At 35.8% G+C, this 12,534-nt stretch overlaps 2 protein-coding genes across 3 annotated transcripts; both read left to right on the top strand.

The window, feature by feature from the left end:
* Nucleotides 1-1,678: 1,678 nt before the first annotated feature.
* On the top strand, nt 1,679-3,054 carry CNX3 (cofactor of nitrate reductase and xanthine dehydrogenase 3). 2 transcript variants are annotated; one of them, XM_086418753.1, is made up of 3 exons: nt 1,679-1,836; nt 2,088-2,239; nt 2,360-3,054. In XM_086418753.1, the coding sequence occupies exons 2-3, from the start codon at nt 2,138-2,140 to the stop codon at nt 2,948-2,950; spliced, it is 693 nt and encodes a 230-aa protein (XP_086274879.1). In that variant the 5' UTR covers nt 1,679-1,836; nt 2,088-2,137; the 3' UTR covers nt 2,951-3,054. The 2 variants fall into 2 exon arrangements, with proteins under 2 accessions (XP_086274879.1, XP_086274878.1); XM_086418752.1 differs by lacking the exon at nt 1,679-1,836 and having other exon boundaries at nt 1,905-2,239.
* Nucleotides 3,055-6,396: 3,342 nt separating this feature from the next.
* LOC147389936 (E3 ubiquitin-protein ligase SINAT5-like) lies at nt 6,397-10,116 on the top strand. The gene is made up of 3 exons (XM_086418149.1): nt 6,397-6,811; nt 8,283-8,669; nt 9,446-10,116. The coding sequence occupies exons 1-3, from the start codon at nt 6,626-6,628 to the stop codon at nt 9,806-9,808; spliced, it is 936 nt and encodes a 311-aa protein (XP_086274275.1). The 5' UTR covers nt 6,397-6,625; the 3' UTR covers nt 9,809-10,116.
* The last annotated feature ends 2,418 nt before the right edge of the window (nt 10,117-12,534 follow it).

Genomic DNA, 12,534 nt, shown 5'->3' with positions numbered 1-12,534 from the left:
TTTCCCGAATAAATAAAATAAAATTCAACCATAGATCCTTCCTTAAGCCTCCAAAATCCTCATTTTTCCTGTTTATTAGTGTATATTACATCATCTATGTCTATGCAAGGCTGTTAAGGGAGAGTGCTTCAAACAGATTTCAACCTAACAAAATAAAGAAAGAAACAGGAAGAAAAAAAACATTGAAATCATTCATGAGATTTAACCATTAAAAATAAAGAACAACTGGAGAACAAAATCCAAGAAGGAGAGAAAACAACATTCTGTGAGAAACTCCCGAAGAATAACGATCCATATATATATATATATTGTTCCTCGGCTTTTATCGAAAGAAAATTCCCAGTTTTGGTGATCCAACTCTAGATTAGGGAGCATCACAAGGAACTCATAGACATTAGTAACGAGGAATGGCCCCGTCTCCATCATGTCAATGTAGGTTTTCATGGTAACCCAAGCATATCTGTTAGCACATGAGCCTGAACATCTCGAATCTCAAAGGCAGTGTCTGGGCCCAAATTGAACGCTATCTTCCTACCCTCCATAAGTGCGTCATACCTGTAGAAAAGAAACCACGATGATAATGGATTGCTTCACAAAAAATAATTTTTCATTTTCCATCATATTAAAAGCATAAATATCTCTGTGCATTCTAATTAATACAAAGCAAACCGTGTTTCAATTAAAATGTGACATTTTTTTCCTTCGCCAATTTAATCACAAATTTTATGAATTTGACAATTAAATCACCTATTTCATGACGAAATCGTGAACTTTAATGATTAATTGGGGAAAAATGAAAGATACTTTGATATACTACAAGTAAGAGGATATAACCTTGATGAAGATGATAACAACTATTTTACCAATGAAACACCGGAAAATGAGGATGGCATTGAATTGGACAATTTTGATCGTTGACGAATCCTAATTGGACTCATGATTTTAAATCATTTTACATTTTGAACAATATAAAGTATAAACCTTGAATTTGTGGTTAACTTGTAGTTACTTTTGGTGGATGTATGGATGGTATCAATATGAGAACATCACTTAGTAGAAATAATTACACTGCCTTAGCCCTTGCCCAAATTTTTCCTAGTTTTTCAGAATTTTTTCCTTCAATTGACTTATTCTTGATTCCCAACTTGGTGACTAGAATTCCAACTAGGGCTGGCAATGGATCGATACCACTCCAATACTGATCTGAATTTTTTTAAACTTGTACCCGACCTGATCCGATTTGAATGGAGTAATGAATATGTGAATTGAATCCGATCCATTTTGTTTCCTCCTTAATCCAAAATCAATCCAATCCAAACACATGCTTTATTTTCAAATTATCAATGTTCAAAATTTTTTTAAAAAAATCTACTTTCCAACTATAAATATAGAGGAAAACCAAAATGACAAAAACATTTTATTTATATGTATTTATATGAAATTAAGAATAATAATAAAAAATTAAAATATGTCTAGATCGGATTTTTTTTTGGAGTGGATTGGGGTATATTCGAATCCGATCCCAAAATTTGATTTTTCATGTTTTTTCGGACTAGTTTGGACATTGGGTATATTTCTGATCATTGCCGGCTCTAATTCCAACACAAACATGCAATTAGATTACTTTCAGTAAATAAAGTTGTTAATTGTAACTTAAAATATCAGGATAACAAGCCATCAGAATGCTACTTAGACTATTTTTAATTGGTGTGTGATAAGTAAGTTGGGGTGCCAATAGCAACTCTCAAATATTTGAAGGGAAAAGTTTTTCTGAAGTTGGCCAAAAGTTGATCCCTTGTCTCTCTTTGGGCTGAAAGTTTGCCAAACAATAAAATGGTAAGATGGGTAGATTTGCCATATAAAAACCCACATTGGCTTTGTCACACTTTGCCAAACAATAAAATGTCCTCTAGACTTTGTTTCTTTTTCATGTTTGATAGTTATCCTTCAATATATGCATACTGATCTCCATCTATTTGTGAAATTTCCTGACTGAAATTTAATTTTGTTTTTAGTTCATTTATGATTTACCCTCCTTTTTATGCCTCATAATAGGATTGATTCATGTTTCTTTACTTTTATTGCAGCTGTAAGTGACAATTTGATCATCCTCGGATCCAAGTTTACGACACCTACCATGTTTCTTCGCCGAATTATAGTGACCTTTCGTCCTTTGAGAAGATACTTAAGTAGCAACAATAACCCGGATCTTGCAAATGCAATTGCAGAGCTCAATAAGGTAAGGTTTGATTCGAACAATTAAGTTTGAAATTGATCCATGTTATTAGCTTACACGATAATGGTTGAGTATGATGTGCATTTGTTTTTCTTTATGTTTACTCAAAATATGATTTTTCAGGAAATGGAGTCAGTCTTTGGTGAACCTCCTTCCATTAACAATGGTAGCTCTATTAAAAACACCCCCATGTCTGAAGAACCCCAATTTGTTCCCTTGGGAACGGCCGAAAATGAACTAAGACTCACCCATATTAACAACACTGGGGAAGCCCAAATGGTGGATGTCTCTTCTAAGGAAACAAGCAAGAGAGTTGCCATCGCTGGTTGCAAAGTAATTCTAGGCAAGAAAGTGTTTGATTTGGTATCTTCTAATCAAATAGCGAAGGGAGACGTCTTTAGTGTGGCGAGAATTGCAGGAATTAGTGGGGCAAAGCAGACTAGTAACCTCATCCCACTATGTCATAATATTAGTCTGACTCATGTCCGGGTCGATCTGAGATTGAATGAGAAGGATTTCAGTGTTGAGATACAAGGGGAAGCTGCTTCAACAGGGAAGACTGGAGTGGAGATGGAAGCAATGACTGCTGTCAGCATTGCTGGCCTCACTGTCTATGATATGTGCAAAGCTGCTTCAAAGGATATATGTATCATGGATGTACGGCTCGAGCATAAGAGTGGTGGTAAGAGTGGGGAATGGTCCAGGAAGGAGTAGAGTTGCCTGAAATGAGTATCTGAATGTAGATGGGATCAAGGGTCATGTTGAATGTAGTAAAATCTACAAATAAATTTTATAATGAAGGCATGTGAATTGAGTTATTGTGTTTTGCCGTCTTTATTCTTAATCCTTCACGCGCTCCCATGCACACACACACATTCGCACAATTACTGCTTCTATCTCCACTCTACAAATCCGTGTGGTTGCATATCTCGCCATTGTTTCTAAAAGGATAAGTAGTACGAATGCCTCGAGGGATAAGTAGTTGAGTTGCCAACCCAACTACGTTGGGGCTTCAAGGACGACGACTATTTAGTAATATTCAAGTACTAGTTTGATTTAGAAGAGTCTCATCTTGAGAAACAAAATTATACTTCAAAGAAATAACCATTAGAAAGGTGGCTTTGTTTATCTCCACATCATGGAGGTTGTATGAGCAGACCTTTTGATTTAATTTCATAGGGATTTGAGTCTACCAATATTAGTCCCGATCTGGGAAGTCTGGAACAAAGGACAAAGGCTCCTTGACCTGTTTGAAATAAAGTATTAAAGGATGATTGAACAATTCGGGAACACAAGATATCGCGATTCATAATTGGATAAGAATCCGAGGTTGTCCAAAATCCACAAGTGATGCCTAAAGTCAAATGAGTGGATATTAGATCTCATAAAATTAACTTAACAATTGGCCTATTAATACAAGGTAATAGTAGGCGTGATTTCTATTATTGGACACTTTGAGTATTCTGACTTTCCCATCGAAGATTCTTTGGTAGGTACCACACCGATACTTAAAGGAGATTGAAGGCAAGAGTAGGGAGCGGATCCTTTGTAGCACATTTCTCCTATAGATCTCTGTGATTATTGTTCCATAGTCTATAGAACATCAAACTGAATTCCTAAAATTAGACGATTGAATGAAACCGCCTTGATGATGTGGCACACTCTCAAATGTTGATAAAAGCCACAAAGATTTATAGGAAAATGCACTATAGAGGAATCCGCCATTAGAGAAGTGTAGACGTAAATTTGAAGGTGTTGGTGAGGGAAAAAGTCACCATAGAGGTCATTGACATTTGACACTAAATAATCAATAAATTTAAAACCTCTAATCCCAGCAAAATAGGATTGTAAGTTAAAATATCAGGATTTTTATGGATACATAGTTTTTTTTTTCTAAAATAAAGTTTCTATTAAATTAAAAATTCTCAAAGAAATTCACCTCAAAACATAAATAATAAACAATCTCATTTATTGTGATTTAATACATAGATGAGGGTATCTCTGTCATTTAAAGCATTAGAACACTTAGGTGGAGCCTTGTTTAGAGAGGAAGAAAGGTACAATTTTCAAGACTTAATAATCTTATCTTCCAAAATTTTATATTAATTTAGAGTGAAGAAGTCAACGAATAACGTTACTGATTGGGGCGGTGACTTCATTCGCACTTCAAAAAGTTGTTCCCATCACTGTAATTTAGTGTGTCTCATCCCAACATAATAAATAAATAAAAAAGAAATACGATTTCCTCACTAACGTGGTGAAATCTGAGTGGTCGTTGAGCTCAAATGGAATAAAGAGAAAAATACTTTCTTTACAAACTTTGTAAGATTTTAACTCCCCGAAAGACCCCAAAGCAAAAAAAAATTAAAATTTAACCGAAAAAAATAATATATATTTTTTTAAATTAATAAAATTTTAACCTTTACAACCACTATGCCATAGGATCATATTTTTGAATGATACAAGGTGAGCTCAATGATCCATAATAATAGTTGAGTTCTTACTAAATAAGGTTAGTCGAACTTATTTTCTGAATGGTAATCTAACATTACAACTGCAAGATTTCATAAAAAAAATTTATATCTAAAATAAAAATAAATAAATAAATTTTTTTTTGGGGCTTGATCCAAGATTTTGAAAATGGACAACTACTGAACTTCATTTGAACTTCCAAATTTGAAATTAAAGTGCATAGAATTTTATCCTATACATCCCTTTGGCATCGAAACATGTTTTTGGATGCTAAAAAGTGAGCCCAAGGATTCTTAGTGAGGCTATCTTTAGGGGTGTCAATGGGTTGATTCCGATACTATCAAGGAACTTAGAATCATAACCATTATATTTGTTCAATTCCAGTTCTTGTTGGTTTCGAGTTCGGTTCCAAAATAAATGGAACTGGAACAGTAACCGTCAAAAATCACAAGTACCCATCGATTCCAATTCTCAAGAATTGATTGACAAAAAAATATTTCAAATCATTATAAAAAAAATTCCTTTAAAAAAATTAACATATTATCAACAAAATTGTTAACCTAGTTATAATTTATTATCCTTAAGATACAAATTAATTATTTTTTTCAAAAATAAAAATTTATCTTTGTTAAAAGTAATAATTTTTTAGTAGAGTAACTCATTTTAAGTTTCAATCGATAATTTATATGAAAAATTGAAGAATTTTATATAACATGCATTTATATTTTTGAAATAAAAAATATCTTAAATCATTTATAGTATGGAAAGAAATGACAAAATAAATCAGTTTCGAGTACTCGTGGGTACCCATTGGATAGAGCCTAATGGTTCTGATTCCTATCGGTTCAATTCCATTTTGGACCCGACTCTAATCAGTTCCAATATAAAGGGATCCGGAAATGAATCAATTTTGGTTCTGGTTCTAGTTTGGTTAAATGGGTAGCCATTGACACCCCTAACTATCTTTACTATTTCTGGTTTATATGGTGTGTCCCATCCAATCATATAAATGAATTAAAAAAGTATGCTATTTCAAAAAAAAAAAAAATTTGAGTTTAAATATATGAAAATTTACTTATATTTTCTTTTCCAACAAATGAAATTATTGTGAGTTTTGACATTAAATACAATGAAAAATACTTTTCTTACTAATTTAAGAAGATTTCAAATCTTACTTAAGATCATTGGCTTCACATAAATTACTATATTGAAAATCCAACACAACATCCTTCTAAATTTCATGGAAAAACTTATACTCAAGAAAAATAAACTTATGAGTTAGGAGACTATCAAACTCTCAAAACTTAATATTAAAATTCGAGGACGAAAAATAATGAATTTTTGTTTTTTTTCTTTTCTTTTAAAATCCTTAGAATTTTGTCCTCTACAAGCCTGTGACATGGGATTATATTTTTGTATGTCAAGATATGAGCTCATAACCCTTGGTAAGATTTCAAATCTTACTAAGTTAGTCATGATAGACTGACTCAAATACAATTCAACATGAAACACGATTTATGTTAGTTAATGGTAGATTTACTAGTCCGAGGATGAGAACAAGAATACGTAGGGTTCAGGGATGCAATTCCTGCAATTGGATGGTTCAGATTAAGTACGAATCTCAAAGAACAAGCTTACACATGTCTTAAAACCGTTGGATATCTATATATTTCAGTTCGATTTCAGCAATTTTGACGGCGGCCCTTACTTCTCTCTCTTTCTCAAAAACCCGGAAAAAAGCGAACTAAAAAAACCCCCTCTTTTGAGAGGTGGTTTTGTTCTTTGGTTTCGATCGATCTGATCTCTCAATTTGTTCCCCTTTTACTTCTGTGATTCGTCTTCAATAATAGAAGACGAAGAGTACGGACAGAGAGGGAGGGGAATCGAAGGAAAGAAACCTAACAATCGATTATATGAATGGAATTGGATAGCATTGAATGTATCTCTTCGGATGGGATCGAAGAGGATGAGATCCATCACCACCAGTTCTCTTCGAAGCCTCACACCAACATCGTTTCCACAACTATTCCTCCAGCCACAAGCGTCCATGAGTTGCTTGAATGTCCCGTCTGCACCAATTCAATGTACCCACCAATACATCAGGTCGGTTATTCGGTTCTTTTTTCGCATTGGGGTTTTTTTTTTCAAGATTTTTGTTGTTGAATTTGATGCATTTAGAGAAATTTTAACATGGGTTTTGAAGGTTTTGTTGATCTAGGTTTGGTTCTTGTTTCATTTTAGGTTCAAAGTTCTGTCTTTTTTGTATTGTTTGGTAAGTTGGGGTTGTATATTTTTAGTTAAAGTTGTCGAATTTGGTACATTAGGAGTAGAATCGAGGAGCAATGTACGTAGATTTTCAAGGATTTATTGATCTGGGGTTGATTCTTGCTTGATTTCGGTCTTGGAGATCTCTTTCGGTTTGCTTGGGGGTTGGATCTTTGGGTTTTGGTTGATTCCATTTGTGCATTTGGGGTGGAATGGGATACGGGATTTGCAGGAAATATTAAATTGAGGCTGGTCTTTACTCGATTTTGGTTTGGGCGTATGTTTCTTTGTGGTCGTAGTTGGGTGAAGTTTCGGATATTTTGGCTTTCGGACAGTAATTTAGCTTATTTGGTGAGATTGGTGTGTAATGGTGCATTGGTTCCAAAGGATTTGGTGATATGAGATTAGTTCTTTCTTGATTTCGTCTTTGGTTTCTGTTCTTTCTGCTTGGTTGATTGGCTGGGATTTGGATTCAGGGTGGGTAGTGGGTTTTGAAGCATTCATTTATCTGAGTGGGCTATTATTATGACTTGGTGTCTCTAGTTTATTACTATCAATCTGTTATTGGAAGGGAAATGATTTGGTTTCAATTGTTGTGACATGGTTTTTGAAGATTTTCATGGTGTTTTATTTTTTATTTTTGTGTTATTCCTTTCTTTTGTCATTTTCCACTGAAAGATTGAACATATTTAATGGGGATTTCTTTGACCTAATCTTTTTTCAAGTTTTCATTTTTTGCTTACTTAATTGATGGTTTTATAGTCATAGATTTATATTATATTTCTTTTGTCCTTTGTTAAGTTGTTGGTCAGCCAGAGTGGTTTGATCTCCCTGGGCTCCATGTTGATAGTATGGATTCATTGTAGATTCATCTTGTATCTTCTTGATTCTTTACTTCCACATGGTTCTTTTTAAAAGGTGTCGACAAACATGTCCTAGATGCTGGTTATTCAACAAATCTAAGTAACTTGACACCCAACTTGTTGCTTCCCACACGACCTCATTGATTTTTTTTCTCAGTTTTTATTTGTTTTATATTTTCTAGAATTTGCTTCTGCAGGAGATGCCTCTATTATTTTGAATTTGAGTTATTTTGGGCAGTTGTCATTAACTTGGATCCAAGATAAGACTCCTTTTAACAGCGTACAGCGGGATTCTATTTTAGTAATGATGATCATAGTTTCCTCAGTTATGTTAATATGCTTTTTACTCTGCTAGCTAATTGTACTAAGCAAAGAAGGAAAAAAATATTGATTGTTAAAATAGTTAGTTCCAACTTTCTAATCCTTACACATTAGCACTCTTGCAGTGCCACAATGGCCACACCTTGTGTTCCACCTGTAAAACAAGAGTGCACAACCGATGCCCCACTTGTAGACAAGAGCTTGGAGATATCAGGTGTCTAGCATTGGAGAAGGTAGCTGAGTCACTTGAACTCCCCTGCAAGTACTTGCCTCTGGGTTGTCCTGAGATCTTCCCCTACTACAGCAAGCTTAAGCACGAGGCTCAGTGTAACTTCAGACCATATAACTGCCCATATGCCGGTTCAGAATGCTCTGTTGTTGGGGATATTCCTTTTCTTGTCAACCATCTGAGGGATGACCACAAGGTAGATATGCACACCGGATGCACATTCAACCATCGATATGTCAAGTCGAATCCTCGTGAAGTTGAAAATGCCACCTGGATGTTGACTGTAAGTACGGTTTCTTCTTTTTTTTTTTTTTCCTTCTAGTGATTGAAAATACAGATAAATATGAGACCTGAGCTTGATTATCCTCAAGGAGGCCTACCTACATGGCCCACCTGGATGTTGCCTGAAGTTCAGACAGAAGGACTCTTCTAATTGGTTGATGAATGAATTTCCTATAGGCATTTGAAAATAAGTATTCTGGTTGGAGGATTTTTAATAGACAGCTAGAGAAAAATTTTGAACCGCAAGCACTAAAATTAGTATTCAAGTCCAACACGAATAAGCTTATGCCTTGTGTATATGAGAAACCTGGGCAGGAAACTTGTAACTTACTTCCCATGTATCATTATCTTATTTGTGTAGGTGTGACCTTAGAAGAACCCTTAAAAATATTCCATATGGGAAAATTCTTTGCTTTCTGACATTTACACCTTTAAAAATAAAAATAAAAGCTATTCATATTTTCAGCGGTTAATATGAGAATGTGCCTCCTTGGTGAGGTGATGAAGTCTGGATTGCAATAGCACAGACTTGGAACATTTACGCCTATTGGTAAACCTCCATACTTCCAGCAGTTAAGATCACTCATTTGGTATCATTTTTGGGATATTTCCCATTGAAGTGGTGGTTGACTGTTCTACTGACAAGATCAATGAATCAGTGGGCTGCATTGTTGATCGAGGATAAATGCCTACATGAATAAAAGTCATTCCAAGTACCTTGATTCAGGGAACCTAGTTCCCTCCATCCAGACTGAATGTACTCTCTCATTTTGTCAGGTCTTCAACTGTTTTGGACAGTACTTCTGTCTGCATTTTGAAGCTTTCCAACTTGGCATGGCTCCTGTGTACATGGCATTCCTTCGTTTCATGGGTGACGAGACTGAGGCCAGGAACTTTAGCTACAGCTTGGAGGTAGGGGCAAATGGTCGGAAACTAATCTGGGAAGGCACCCCTCGGAGCATCCGTGATAGCCACCGTAAGGTCCGGGACAGCCATGACGGCCTCATCATCCAACGTAATATGGCACTTTTCTTCTCTGGTGGGGACAGGAAGGAATTGAAGCTACGGGTTACAGGGAGGATATGGAAGGAACAACAGAACCCAGATGCCGGGGTGTGCATACCCAACCTCTCTAGCTGAGATGTATGGGATCCCATGTGCATCATTGATGTCTTGGTTGTTTGTTTGGCATTCTTCATCTCTGTGTTTTATGTGTGCCATCCTTTGTGATTGTAGTTATTATGGATGGAAAATATTGGGGAGTCCCTGAAAATTTATTATGCCTACTAGAGGTTTGAGGCTTTGAGCTTCCATCGCTGCTGATAGACTTTCTCCTTTCTCATTCTTTTCTTCCTTGTTGACACTATTAGATATGCTGTGAGATTTATGTAAAGCATGTATCACTATGGGATGAGCCCACATCAATGAAGCAGTTCCAAATTCACCGATCCTAGGAAAGACCGAACATTTCTCCAGAATTTCACCTTTCAGTCTCAACCGTTCCTTCTCAAATTGTTCGAGGAGAAACCCATTAAAGGGTCCCTAAATTTCATACTTCTCCAGTCTTGGAAGAACTTATCGGTGACCGAGGCACGGAGAAATCATTGTCCTTAAAATCAGTTTTGCCCCCTTAGGAATGAATTCTCAGTGCAGTCGGTATTAGGCGATGGTAGATCTACAACAAATTCTATCAAATCTAATGTTATACAAGGGTTTTTTTTGTGTCTCAAACATTAGGGCACAATCTATCTCATGTGAGGTTTAAATTTTGAGATTTGCATTTGAGATTTGTACCTCCTTGCACGCTCATCGCATGCACAAAGTGCCTTAGCCCTCATGTGCGCACGAGGTCCACTCTCTTTCTCACTCACACTCAAGTAATAGAGAGATGGATCCTTTATTAGTTGAAAATTATTCGTGTATTTATCCGTTGTGGGATTACAGACTTAAAGAGTTGTCTCTATAACTCTTATAATAAGTAAAGCAAAGAGAATCTTTGATTTTCAGCTTATAAAAAAGGGAAAAATTATTTTAATATATGTTCCACCAATTAAGAAAATCTCTACATTTTACAGACAACATTCAAGAGGTCTTCAGTTTAACTTTAAACCATGTCCTCAACAAAATACATGAATGAAACTATGAATTTTACAATAATAACAAATATGAGTTAGCTCAAGGAATGCTGGGGACACTGCATCGGCATTTTAGACTGTTACCTTATAATAATTCTGGGGATTATATAGCCCAATTGTTCCATGATGCAAGATTCGAATCTATATCTACTCTGAAATTATCAATCGGAGTTAGTATGCTAGCCTATATGCAGTTGAGGTTTGAAATAAATTTCTTGTCTGTCTTCACCAACCCAGACCCAGAAGAAGAATGCCATCTCAATGGTAAAGGGGACAACCAGAAGCACGTGTACCATCCTGTGTTGACAACCCAAAAGAAGCTTTCGAAATTGAACATCTTCAACGAGGTGCAAAACCCCATAAGATTGGCACCTTCTATGTTCAATAGCAGGAAGAACGTGACGAACAGCCGCAGATACCAACTGCGATTCAAGAGTTGATTCACAAACTACGTTTCAAGAAATGGAGTGTGCAAGTCGTTTTGAAGGTTAACTTATACCAACAACTTTCTTAAATTCAACTTCAAGAGTCCTCAGCAGGAACTTGTGAAAATTAAAATTGGGTTTCGAAGAGCTATGGGTCTGGATGAAAGACAAGACACGTAAGCAATTACAAGTTACAACATATTAAAAAAATAATTAAACACTAATGTCTAATCTTCTAATTCTTACCATGATAAATCCTAACCACATCACAATGTAATCAGACTTGGTTACAGAGCCATAAAACTGCTTGAAGAATGACCTCTACAATCAAGCGAAAGTGTGATTTAGATAACGGTATTATCAAACAAGAACAACAAGACCTCTAGTCGAGAACTCACAATCCAGCTTATAACAACTTTCTCCAAAACCCCACTGCATGCAGCCTGAAAAACTTGAGATGGCAGTGAGAATGCGTGGGGTTTACTGGGCCGGGAACTGCACATAGATTTAGTTCATGTATTTAAACCAAAAGGAAGATTAGAAAAGGTCTATGCTATCAATGGTAGAAAATTTCCTTACAAAGAAAAACGTGTCTCAACAGATATTCATGACAAACAATCACGGCACAGATTTAAGAGTTTGTTACAATTTCCCAGCTCTGAACTGTTGTGTCTAATCGAATGCTCCCAGTATTTCCATTCGTGCATCTATGTAAGATATAAATATAGTAGTTCAAGATATATAAATATGCTTATGTCGTTGGTCTGGCTCGAGGCAGTAACTCGATTGTAGAAGTACTGCAATAAAACCGTTTTTTACGGATATAAAAATGAGTTGTGCTGGGGGGACCTTGGGATTTACTGTGATTCTCACATTTCTGACATGGGGTGCGCACATAACCATAGATATGTTTCCTCAAGATACAAGCAAAAAGCATCTACGGTTATGTGTGCACCTCCACGTCAGAAATGTGAGAATCGCAGTAAATCCAATGTCACCCCAGCATTAGTGTATTAAAAATATATTAAAAACAGCTACAGCAACTTGGGAATTAAAATTAACAAGCGTGTTCCAATGTTCCATCTAAATACTAGATCCTCCAAGAACATCACTTTATATTCCTTAAAAGGGATTAAGCAATGGAATGGTAAAGCTTTTATGTTTGGGTAGTGGGTTTTGTTTCTATCTTATCCGCTGGACAGAATAAATGCTAAATGTTGGTCACTGAGCAGCTAACATACCTTTGCCCCTCCAAGAACCACAATCGTGGCACAAAAGACTACATGGAATACTGCCAACACACATA

The sequence above is a fragment of the Akebia trifoliata genome, chromosome 12, assembly GCF_017979445.1.
Source record: "Akebia trifoliata isolate Shusen 1 chromosome 12, ASM1797944v1, whole genome shotgun sequence".
In the NCBI taxonomy this organism is placed as follows: Eukaryota; Viridiplantae; Streptophyta; class Magnoliopsida; order Ranunculales; family Lardizabalaceae; genus Akebia; species Akebia trifoliata.
The sequence above is the reverse complement of the archived record's forward strand: the minus strand, read 5'-3'. Positions and strand labels throughout refer to the sequence as shown.

Bases quoted from the DNA above. Each gene is read 5' to 3' on its own strand.
- CNX3 (XM_086418752.1), top strand. From the start codon at position 2,042: ATGCCTCATAATAGGATTGATTCATGTTTCTTTACTTTTATTGCAGCT. The intron at 2,240-2,359 runs GTAAGGTTTGAT...ATGATTTTTCAG, and splicing joins CAATTGCAGAGCTCAATAAG to GAAATGGAGTCAGTCTTTGG.
- LOC147389936 (XM_086418149.1), top strand. From the start codon at position 6,626: ATGGAATTGGATAGCATTGAATGTATCTCTTCGGATGGGATCGAAGAG. The intron at 6,812-8,282 runs GTCGGTTATTCG...GCACTCTTGCAG, and splicing joins TGTACCCACCAATACATCAG to TGCCACAATGGCCACACCTT. The intron at 8,670-9,445 runs GTAAGTACGGTT...TCATTTTGTCAG, and splicing joins ATGCCACCTGGATGTTGACT to GTCTTCAACTGTTTTGGACA.